The sequence below is a fragment of the Ascaphus truei genome, chromosome 1, assembly GCF_040206685.1.
Source record: "Ascaphus truei isolate aAscTru1 chromosome 1, aAscTru1.hap1, whole genome shotgun sequence".
Classification (NCBI taxonomy): domain Eukaryota; kingdom Metazoa; phylum Chordata; class Amphibia; order Anura; family Ascaphidae; genus Ascaphus; species Ascaphus truei.
This window is the reverse complement of record NC_134483.1, coordinates 451,077,456-451,089,544: the sequence shown is the minus strand read 5'-3', so window position 1 is coordinate 451,089,544 and position 12,089 is coordinate 451,077,456. Positions and strand designations below refer to the sequence as shown.

Genomic DNA, 12,089 nt, shown 5'->3' with positions numbered 1-12,089 from the left:
AACACAGCGGCAGCCGTATGTATCTTGTGAATATTGTAATGGTGATGTTGACAGTAATTTTTCCTGTCTCTTATTGGCTCATGGTGTCATTTTGTGTGTCATATTGTGCAATGTTTTAAATTTCAATCTTGAATCAGATACTGTACATAAGATCTAGAAAGACCTTTTAAGAAATTTGCATGCAATCATATTTTGTGTCCAAACAGCCAGGAAAGTTGCCATTTTGGAAAATACATACAAATACCTACAAATTGAAAGAGGGGAAAAAATAACACATGGACGACTATAGCAACAGAAACCACAAATTTATTGACCCTTTAATTATATCAATCTTTGTTATGTTATGGCAAGCATTATATACATGGTGTCCATTGGTATATTGCAACATTCCAAAAGATGACAAATAAAATAGAAGATTCACCATGGTGCAGAGGCCTATTAATGCTTCCCTCATATAGTAGTGTGGAAGACAGATTTGGTCTACAGTACTATGTCAGCATTTCATACTATTTTTCAATAAAAGATATGAAGCTACAATACCATAACGGGACATTAACTTGAATACACTTTAACTAGGCACTAACAGTAGAACCACTTCTAGAATAAAGATGTAAAGAAAACAAATTTAGTTTATTAACTGTTCAGAGATTTCATTGGCAGGTTAAAATAGCTAAACAGATTTATTTGCTTATAGATGATAGAAAATCAAGTGTTTATTAGCATGTGAGTATTACTCATCTTACACCCACTACTAAACATCTAGAGTTGTAAAGAATTGCTTGGATTGTCACAAAGGTGAAAGAATGCAGATTTAAAGGACTTTATTTTCAGGATGCGAGAGAAAACAATGACATAGATCTATCATGCACAAACAGTATAGAAGTAAACAGCCCCTAGAGAAGCAAAAGAGAACATTGAAAAGTAATGGTGAAATTAAACCCAACATTCATGGTTGTATGTATATTGTTGCACAGCTAAATACGGTAATATGATCAATAGAAATCCAGTTCACAAAGTTTCCATTAGAAAACGTGTACAGACAACAAAAGCATTCACTACATATAGTGTATGCAGATCTATGTATATTTATATATATATATTTATATAAAAAAAACAATTGGTGGTTTTGCAGCAGTTCTGTCTCAATGCTGTTCTTTCAGTAAATAACCTCAAGCAAAATAGAAAATTATTATTAAATTATAGCAATGTAGAGCTAGATTAATTAATCTGCCACAACATTTTGTTAAATCTTTGGACCCTAACCTTTAAAGCCCATATTCTTTACAACATACAGTGCACAATATCTAAATCTTAAATCAGGACGACACCAACACTAAAAAACAATACCGATTATTTTGTGAAAAGACTACAGTATACCCTGAAAGTAATTGTGAAAATTGTACTTTATATTGTTAATTATCAAAACCATATATAACCCATTCATCATTACCCATATATACTCATTAAACATGTATTCATGGAGAATATAAAAATAAATGATTGTGATACTAAGAACTAAACTAAAACACTTTCTGACTAGATAAATCATTTGAATATCATGTAATTGAAACTGATCAATTCAAGTCCACACCTACTGTACAGCTTGAGCGTTAAGCACAGAAGCCAATAAGCTATTGAATTACTGTACCAATACTTTGTTTCCAGATGCCCATGCAGGAGACAGGATATTCAGACTTTGGATTACATTTAGCTAGTAATTTGTATTATATATATTCTCTGCAGAATCATTTGGAAATAAGTTAGTAGTTCTACCTTTCTGTCTACTACTACTACTACTACTACTACTACTACTACTACTACTACTACTACTAAAAGAGACTATTGAAAGTAAAAAAATTTTTTTTTAAAATTGATTACTTTAGGTCTGTAAAGACTTGGCAAAATCAGAGATAAGGGAAAAAAAAGTATTATACGAGAGCAGAAAATTATAGTCTTGCTTTTGTAAAGATCATTCTTATCAGATTTTCATTTTATTATTCGAAAATGAAGAAAATCTAAATGTGCATACGGTATTAAAGAAACACAACACAAATGCATTAGATGTAGAGATTTCATGTGCTCAAATAAACGTTTGTGATCAGGACACTTAAAGGGGATGCAGCTTGTCTAAGAGATACCATCCAGTTGTCTTCAGTGTTCAGAATAAAAGGCTTGCAAGGTTTACAGTTAGCTGGAAGAAAATAAATAATTGCCAATGTAAGTAACATTTATTTGAATAATGCACAGTGAGGTAGACTGTTCTAGAACTACTTCTAATCTTTCGGATGAGTTAATTGCAAACTGATTCGCATGTTTTTATACTAACTGGAAGTCTTTATAATATGGAATTTAGCCGTTTTGTTAGTGATTATCAATACCTTATGGTTTCCCTGTGGAAAGCATCATAGCTCAGATTTTCTAAATGGTGCACGGATTGTAAGGTGCCTCAATGGTTAGCATTGCTTAATAAAAATAGCCCATCATCCATAATCACTTGGTAAACCTTCTAAATGGTGTAGTCACTGCTATCAATGGTAGTGACACATTACATCGGAGTGAACATAAAAACTTTATTACAACAGCATCACATAAGAAAATATCAGAGTATGTTGGGGATCCATCGTTCATGGTATGTGGTCACACCAGGAACACTGTACCCCTTAAAGACGCGTGTAGAGACTGATGGAGTCGTGGATCAGTGATGATGAATTCATATGCTGTGAGTGATTGGGAAGTGATGCTGGTTTGATTCTTCTTATGAACCAGAGGACATTTTATTAGGGAAGTACCACAAAGAGATGGGAATGGGCTTGAAGAAAGGCCTTAGTGCTCAAAACGTAGCCCCCCATCATATAAGATTTTGTTGTATTGTCACCTTATCTGGCAATTGTTCCTTTTCCTTATTAAACACTTTTGAACATTAAGGGTGGCATTTACTGGCTCTCTTTTCCTATTTGGGGGTGCGATGTTCTGGTTTTAGATTTCTTGTTTTTTGTCTCTAGTCTTTTTAGAAGTTTAAAAGGAGACCCTACAGAATCTGTACAAATTTACAATTGTGTTGTGACAACAAATCTATCAGATTCAATAAGAGATTGTTTCCATGCAAATTGAGTGAAATATATTTCTATTTTGAGTGCTCTGGGTAACATTATATTGCAAAAAACTTGATTGTATTTCAAGGAACACAAGTAAAATTTGCATTCTCATGGAATCTTCTAAGGAAGCCAATTATATTAATACACATAGCTTACAAAGTAAACTTTTTGTGCGAATTATATGGAGCACCCATATTAAAGCCCTGAAGACGGATGTTTTACTGCTGAAAATGGTTTGATGGGTATTGCTTTCCACTGAATAAAATGCTCCAACAGATGATCAGAGTATACAGGATACCAAATCTGGATTTACAGATGTTGCTAGACTCAAGTCATCATCTGAACAATAGTTGTACTTTTTGGGTATTTACATTTTCTAAACATTCAAAACGAATCCAAACTACTGTGAGACCTTGTATGCTGACTGGTTTGAGCATTTCTGGCTTTCAGGCCACAAGAGAAATGGGGCAGGATGCATAAAGAGAACATGTATGTAATCGTACTCGCAATGCAAAGTCTGAGTGCATCTTGTTTAGCTACAGTATAAAGACTGTTGGGGTTAGTGTCTTATCGCATAAACAATATTGGTGCTTCTTGTAGTATCCTTGTACCCAGGTGGTTCCCCCACTATATTATTTTGCTTGTGAACTTAGAAACTGAAATGCATATCCTACTTCCTGGGATGTCATGGCATGGCATTCCTATATGCAAACAGTGACAATTTTTTTTTTTTTTTTTAATACTGAATTTCTCTAATGGAATTTCCTGACATGATGTTCATAATCTGCCTGAACCTTCAGCTATGAAACAGAATTAATTAATTATGGAGGGAACAAAACACTGGGAAAAAGCATCACCACCATCTGTCATCCAGTAAGCAGCTCTAATCTGCAGCGTCTGGAAATATATATATATTTAAACTGTAGGTCAGCTCTTGAAAAAATACTTCATATAAAAATAGTTACCATCCATCTGCCTTATATAATAGATGTAATATGATGGCTATTATACTTTTTTTTTATACTGTGCCCCTTTTCAGCACTTTTGTAGCAGCAACTCTCTTGTATAGCTGGTTCTGCTTGATGCTCCTTACTTGGGTATGGTTGGTGACCCAGAACGATGGAAGTGTACATTCTGCCATTTTCCATCGTGGCGGTGCCAGACACGGGTCTCTTCAGACTGCATGGTCTTTGGCATACCAGTGCCATCCATGTACTGAGTGAGACGGATGTACGCTATGCAGGCAGCATCTTCCCCAATCAGGTGTACGTGAGGGTTCAGGATAATAGTGTGGATCGGCTTGCTGCTCTTGGACAAAGCTAAAGTACAAAAAAAAGCTCGTGAATTTTAACGAGCTAATAGAAAAGAATTATGAAGATAAAAATTATTTGCTTTTTGTTTTATTATTGTTCAAGCAATAGCATAAAAAACGATCTAAATATTTGTGTGTTGCATGTGCTATTCATTAAGTATATTAAATAAAATCACTAACATGCAGTCTAGTTTTTTTATGCACAAATTGCAGATACTGTACTTGCTCTTCTTCAACCTAACTACACACATTTCCTATTTTTGTACAAATATTGATGTAAAACCTTTGTAGTACTGTACGTTCCTAAATGTATTATGATTTTATTCTTAAACGGCTTTATAATTCCTTAACTGCAACGTTGGACTTCCTGCCACAATCATTCCTCAATTCGTTAACGTACAATCCTCTAATATGTCATACTTTGGGATTTTTTGCTTTTGAGCTTACACGTAGGTTTTGTGGGTAGTATGTCTATTAAATATAATGTAAATTGTGAACATTTTATGTTCTATTGCTTATTGAACAAAAGACAAAAAGCCAAAGTGCTACATCTAACTTGAATTATTATATAGTTAAAAAACTTATCTGTTTACAGTATCTTCTCATAAGCAAGGGACATTTAGTTTAATTCTTTGGCCAACGTATTAAGTCTTCAACTTTAAAAATATGTTGGCCAAAGAATTTAACTAAATGTCCCTTGCTTATGAGAAGATATACAGATAAGTATTTAACTATATAATATGTCAAGTTAGATGTAGCACTGGGGCTTTTTGTTGTATACATGAGGTCACAATCCTAGTAGCATTCCTTTTGACACAAATGTGACACTATGTGATGTGGTGGTTTTGAGTCCACAGGCTGTGTGTTTTTCTATTGGTTATTGATATAAAATTGGCTGTAATACATGTCAGAAAGGAAATGTTCATATGCATCACCTTCTATTAAAGATGAAATCTTCTGTATTTGTCAAAATACATTTTACAGATATTACGCGATCGTGAAATCATTTAAAAATATTCCCAAATGAATAGTTAGATCAATAACTAATTTGGATGTTTCATGAACAATTATGTAGGAGTCCTCACAGTCACGAATATAAATCTTACATTTGATACTGATCTACAGATGGAGTCTCCGGTTCTGACCCGCTGTACTACAGCATCTGAATACTGTTTGTAATTTTGGCATTTTCAACAGCAAATGAAATTTACTTATGGATAATACACAATAGTAGTTGGAGTGCAATGGCACAAAAGATAGGGAGAGAGGCAGAGAAAAATACCATTTTCAAAGTAAAATCGATGAAAGTCCATCCCTTCTACAAGGTTTCCTAAAGCTTCGGGTTCAAATGATGTAAGGCCTGGATCGCAAATCTTTCTGTAAATAGATAAATACCATTTGGATTAATGAACATATTTACAAATCTGTAATAACATTAACAAAGGACGGACCCCTGGAAGTGGGGGCCTTTGTGCGGCTGAACCAGGGGTAGTTTCGCCACTGTTATGTATGTTTGTTTATACTTGCAGCAAATAAACATTCCACCCTGCATATCTCTGCAACCCTGCCTTTCCCCATTATCGCTAAGCAAACAGTGCTTCCACTGCAGCCAGGGATTCTGGGTAATGACACCTCTGCTTGCACAAACATGTACATTGCATAGGTTTAAAAAATATGTATGTACACACTTCGTTCTTTCTCTCTAAACCTCACTACAGATGTAGCAGGCGTTATTGTATTGTGGGTTAGCCCTGCCCCCTTTTCACGTGTTACATCTGTATGATCTATCAACCTTAATTGTACATACTGCTCACTGCTATCAAGTCAGATACACTATTCATTTCCTGTGCAGCAATTTACATACATCAATGATGTAAACAATATATGGAGGACAAAGTAAGAACTGTGTAGAGGATAAGAGAACAGTAAAGAAAGAAAAAAAAATACTAATACCAAAGTCTGTTTTGAACTTAATACTGCTACTCTGAGTGTTTTTTTTCTGAAGGAATTATGTGTGTTTTGTTGCAGTCAAAGCTCTTTCTAAAAGATGAAACTCCTGCAAATTGGTGCAACTGGAGCAATTTCATTCGGTATCTGCAGGTCAAGGCATCGTTAGGACAAAAACCTTATAATCAAAAAGAAGTCAAAACATTTGTTTTCGTAAATGGTTGGTGCATGGGGACATTAGAACATCTTTCCTTCTCATCCAGATTTCAATGATTAAAGAAAGCAATTAAAAAGACTAGAGACAGGCACTCTGGACATCAGTCACTGACAGCAATTGCTAAAGGCTTAGCCAATCAGTACCCAGGATTAACAGCCCTGCATTGTACAGTGGAAGAGATGTATTATTCTATGTATGATAGAAGAAGAGTGGGGTCTTTGCCAATTAACCTTTTGTGAACAGGCTGTGTTCCTATCTCCCCCCCCTCAACCTATCAATTAGTACGCAATGAGACATCTGCATCACATTAGTGCCCAGGAACTACAGAGACGTAAATGACTAATAAATTAAGTGATACCTGAAATGTTTAAATGTCTCTCCTGCCAGTACATTTCCCTGTTTGCCACATTACATTTAATGTCATTTATTTGTATTTGCCCACTATCTTTAAACCTCTCTGGGATTGTTTAAAACACAACTTTTCATGACTTAGTGTGACTGGTTATGTGGTACAGTTATTAGTGTCTAGTATTGTTTATGACGGCTAGCAGTGATCTGCATGTATAGGACTAGCAAACTGTTGCAGTAGGATGAGTCAAAAGGGTTTGAACACCAGGTAAAAAGAACCCCAATAATGCAAGAATAATAAATAAATAACCTGTAGTTTTTGAAATATCAAAAAAGCATTTATAAGTTGTGTTCAATCAAAAACAGGTACTGTACAATATTTTAATGGCCGATGTGTGTAATGGAGCTGAATCAAATTCCCAATGGGTCAGATACTACAAATACATTTCCCTTTCAATATTGTATGTAACAGAGGGATTGCACTGGACTTTTATGCAACAAAATGCCGAAGAATTCAACATGCAGCACTGTATTAGAAAAATAAAGGGGGTTATCCAAGACTTTCAAATATATAAAGGGTTTCAACAAAATACAGGAGGGAAGCATATTTCTGGGAATTAGAAGTGCTAGAATAAGAGTTTGTGCTTTAATGCGGATAAGTGACAGGCTCAGGGAAATGTGAAGAAGTACTTCTTCAGGATTAGGGTGGTGGATTTGTGGAATAGCCGCTCCCAACAGAGGTGGTAGTGGCTCATACAGTCTGAGGTTTTACAGCAGATAGGAAAATGGGAAGACTTGGTGGGCCAATTATTTCTTACCTACCATCAAATTCTATGTTCGGTCAACAAAAGCTATGTTAAAGAAGTAATATGATTCATATCTAATTGCTTGAATGGGAGGAGATGGCAAAATTATGGCTCAGTTACTCATGTACCTGCCATCATACTTCTGCACCCTTAATCTCTACTGTAAGATTTTATTATGAATTGGATGTATAATATAATTTGTGCGCATTAAAATAGTCAAATATGATAGTAGTAAAGGTGATAATAGTGGGACTCGGGGAGCCATAATTAGGTCAGTGCACCTACAGTATGAACCATAATGAAAATGCATGTAATAAATTAATCTTTCTACATGAAAATGACATTTTTAATTGCAGCTTATAATCGTAGAATGGGTGAGGGAAAGTACTGCAAGTAAGGATATTCGTTATTAGGTGATGATAAAGTTAAAGGGATCGTGGTCAGGATTCACTGATTACAAATACAGGGTTCACAGATTTCATATACAACCAGTAGGAACTCAGTCTACTAAGCACAGTGTTCCTGGTATTCTATTCAGTGAACACGGTAAAGATAGTTAATTATGAGTGAAACGAAAAGCTATCATTTCTAAAGAAAATATGTAGTGTTACTTCCCATATTTCACACACATGATAATATATAATTGAAGCAAAATTTTCTGCACACATATTGTATAACTTACGTATATGCTTCAAATTCTCCATTATTTATTGCTTCAATTAGCTGTTCAGTAACTTTGATGATTTCCTGCTTGCGGGCTACAATATAAAGGAGGTTGTTAGCATGAATGCATTGAAATATTATAGTAGGACAAAGTAATACAATACAAATTGTCTAGAGGTATTCCACTGTAATTTCTAAGACCACTCATTTTTGGATATGTGATTCAGACCTGCTGATCGTCAATCTATAAAATATTTTCCAGGCACAACACGCACACCCTTAATGTTAGTAAGGTTTTCATACTTTATTCTAAAATGTCAGTGTTTGTTTGAAGTGAGTGAAAATATTGTAGCACTTTGTTATTTCAGGATCAATATAAGAATCACAATTGTCATTTATAATGATTAATATGCATCTGGAATGGATGGTATCCTGAATTCCCCAACTTATTTGGGTAATTCACATAAAGGTATTCAGTATTGGCACTTGTTACCTACGTCTAATGGATGACATTATGCAGTGCTGCCCAGTCAATATATGAAATCCTGTCAACATTTTCACAAGTCTGGTATATCATACTGTATATAGCCTATTATCTTATAAAGCACGAAGGAACAGCAGACTTATATGCTCAGTCTGTGCTGATTACTATTTTTTTTTTACATTTTATGTTTTACTTCCTTTAAAGCAGCAGTTCAAGCTGCCATTTACATCCCCCCCCCTTCAATATGTGCATCAATACAATCCACACAATTAGCTAAGTTGCCGATCGATCTGCGAAGATTCGGCTCAGAGTTCACTATATGGTGTCAGTGCAGCAGAAGTGGACCAAAGATGCAAAGTTCTGTGGGGAAGATCATGTGACCAGGCAGTTACTAGATGCAATTGGTGCACTGCTAGAGAGAGGGCAGGGCTCAAAAAGGATGTGCCAGAGCCTGTTTCAGAAGAGGAAGGGGATGACTTTGTAAATGGTTACTACAGAAACAAAAAAATGCTTGTTGCATTATAATACATCTCATAGTACAGAACTGATTTATTTAAAAAAAGAAAACACGCACACACATCTACTGTAGGATATTGCTTGGTCTGCAGCTTTAAGCAATCCCTTTTCGCCCAGTCCAACGCCTTTTACGTGTAAAATCTGATGCTGCATTCAAGACATATAAGCAGTGAAACTATTAAGTGTCTGGGAGGTTAAAATGGAGCACTCCCCAGAGCCCAGTGCAGTCTAAAGGTTACCATGGTAACCTCAGAACCCAGAGATTATGTAAGGCATGGACTCGCAATCTTTTCCCACTGTGCCCCCCTGCCTGCCGACGTGTCGCTGAAAGCCAAGGTAAGTTAGTTACCGAGGCCTTGCGTGGTACCCCAGCATTTCATTTAATTTGGGGGAGAGAGCAGGACCTCTAACTGCTGCCCCCTCCCCCGTGGGCACGCCCCCAGTTTGCACACCCCTAATGTAAGGTATACTACTGTAGGTGGGATTTCTGCTCTAAGTGTGTTACTTTCAATCCTAAAGTTTGTAGGCTCATTTATGAAATCCAGCCAACCATTATGGGACAGCCAGCTGAAAGAGTATTATAGAAAATCGCACAGTAGTGTGGGAGGTGTACTTTTGTGTGGAAACTAAAAATGGATTCATTTTACCAAGAAGTAACAAAATCTGGCAACTAGTTGTCATTAAATTTGGATTCTTAGTTTGCCAACTGTGAGAAGTACAGTACATTAACTCTTTGTGGATAAATACACAGCGGAGACTTTAGAACATCACTTTTATCCCAGTTCTTTCGCTTTAAAAATATATCCACTGAAGTTGAATACATTTAACTGCAAGAATTTAATATAAAATATAATTAAGATTACTGCTGTGCCAACACATTCCAATGTACTTCAACATTTTAATTGCCAGAAATCTAACATTTTCAAATACATTAATAAATAACCTAATAGGTGTGTTTTCAAAGGAGAAAGGTTTGACAAAAGACAATTCATTAGGTGAATATTGCACATTTATAAGAAGGCCTGATCTACCATCTCTCTTAAAAACAAAATAAGAAAATTAAAAGCCAAATAACCTACCAATTTTATATTTTTTCTAATATTTATACTTGCCATACGTACAGCTATGTCATTGGTTGAAATTTCTTAAAAAACAGGATTCACATTTGCAAATGATTTTCACCACAAGAGTTTGGGTTAATATATCTTCCTGCTGCCTTGCATTGGCGGCAAATGATAAAAGAATTGAACTTATGGCACTGGAATATAATTAATGCCTAATGTAGGAGAACACAGTGATATTCTAGCAGAAAAGTATTTCTGTACAAGAGAGACTGTCAACAATATTCTTAGCAAAAGACAGAGGCGGCAATAATCAGCAATTACAACCACTTCTAAACCCTAACATAAAAATATCTAGCACAATGAACAAAAAAAATACTGAGTTCTATATTTTGCATTTAAATACCATTGTGCACTGCTTCTAAGCCAGTAATGTTTATTTACACAATGTGATGTGATGACCATTCTGGACATCTTACAGACACTGTAAAATACCTTTATGCTGCTCGAAATTCGGCAGCGCCTGAGTGCCATCGTTCTTCCGCGATAACAACAAAGAGCAAGGTGAGCACGGCGGTTACCCTAGGCCCAGCACCTTCAGGGAAGGGGGGGGGGGGGCACGATGGGGAGTAAGAGAGCCCATGCTCCTTCTCCCTCCTCCTGCCGGCGCGGGGATCCAGTTTTCACCCGACCGGAGGGAGCTGGGGCCCACGGACCAGCAGGACCCCCTCTCTCTCCAAGGTATGTGTGTGCTCATCACCCCAAAGGGTGGGTGTGTGTGGTGAGGGTCTTACCTTGCCCAGAGCGGCCCTCCTCCTGCAGCATTGCCACAACAACACGAGTCGCCGTGATGTCATGACGCCTCAATGCTGCAGGAGGGTCGCTCTGAAGTACCCCACCACTTCCACCGAATGCCCCAGTACTAGCATGCTGCCTTGGGCCCCGCACATCCGAAGGCCGGCCCTGCTTCACTAACTTGCCTTTTCCATCAATATCTGCTCCGCACATGGAAATTCATACAGGTTCTTCAGAATCTGCCATCGAATTCCTGTAGCGCAGATTTAATAGTACTCTGTTCGACAGATGAAAAAAAACATTCTAATCCGCGCTCGTCCGCTCTGCCCCTCTCACTTCCTGTCTGTTGTGTTCTCACACGTGACTGTGAAGGGAGAGGGTGCATGTGACTGGACTGGTGTCTGGGTTATTATTGGGTAGGCAGGTTTTGTAGCTTTATGGAGGGAGTAGGGACAGGCAGCAGTTAAGGCTGGCAACTGCAGACAGGGAGAGAGAGTCTAGAGAGAGTTTTTGGTTGTATTTTTATTATGGAGAGTGAAGGCAGGAGGGGCTCTGCTGGTGCCTCTTCTGTGAGACTGAGGAGGGAGTTTGTAGGCTCAGTTAGCAGTGCAGGTGCAGCAGCAAGAGCAGCAGTACATTTACCAGTTGCTTTTTCTGGTACCAGCAGTAGGAATATCAGTAGTACGTTGTCTGCACCCTCTGAAGTTGTGTGAATGCCGCAAGAACCTGCTGCTCGTATGACTGTCCAGGCTGTGTTAGGGGCTTTTTGGGCTCCGTTATGTAGCTTGTTGCTGAAGATACATTATATTTTCATTTTTATGGGGACACACTCTCTTGCAAGTTAT

The 12,089-nt window shown here is 37.1% G+C and overlaps 1 protein-coding gene across 20 annotated transcripts in view; it reads right to left on the bottom strand.

Annotated features, from left to right (window-relative positions):
• Window positions 1–288: 288 nt before the first annotated feature.
• Window positions 289–12,089, bottom strand: part of CAMK2D (calcium/calmodulin dependent protein kinase II delta) — a 332,892-nt gene continuing 321,091 nt past the window's right edge. For 19 of the 20 annotated variants that reach the window (XM_075616655.1, XM_075616503.1, XM_075616662.1 and 16 more), the window contains 4 exons: window positions 8,408–8,483; window positions 5,690–5,784; window positions 4,189–4,414; window positions 289–2,191 (listed from right to left, as the gene is read on the bottom strand). In XM_075616655.1, the coding sequence (XP_075472770.1) occupies window positions 2,188–2,191; window positions 4,189–4,414; window positions 5,690–5,784; window positions 8,408–8,483 (401 nt within the window). In that variant the 3' untranslated portion in view covers window positions 289–2,187. Of the gene's footprint in view, window positions 2,192–4,184; window positions 4,415–5,689; window positions 5,785–8,407; window positions 8,484–12,089 lie in introns of those variants that run through there. The other variant, XM_075616549.1, reaches the window with a different exon arrangement.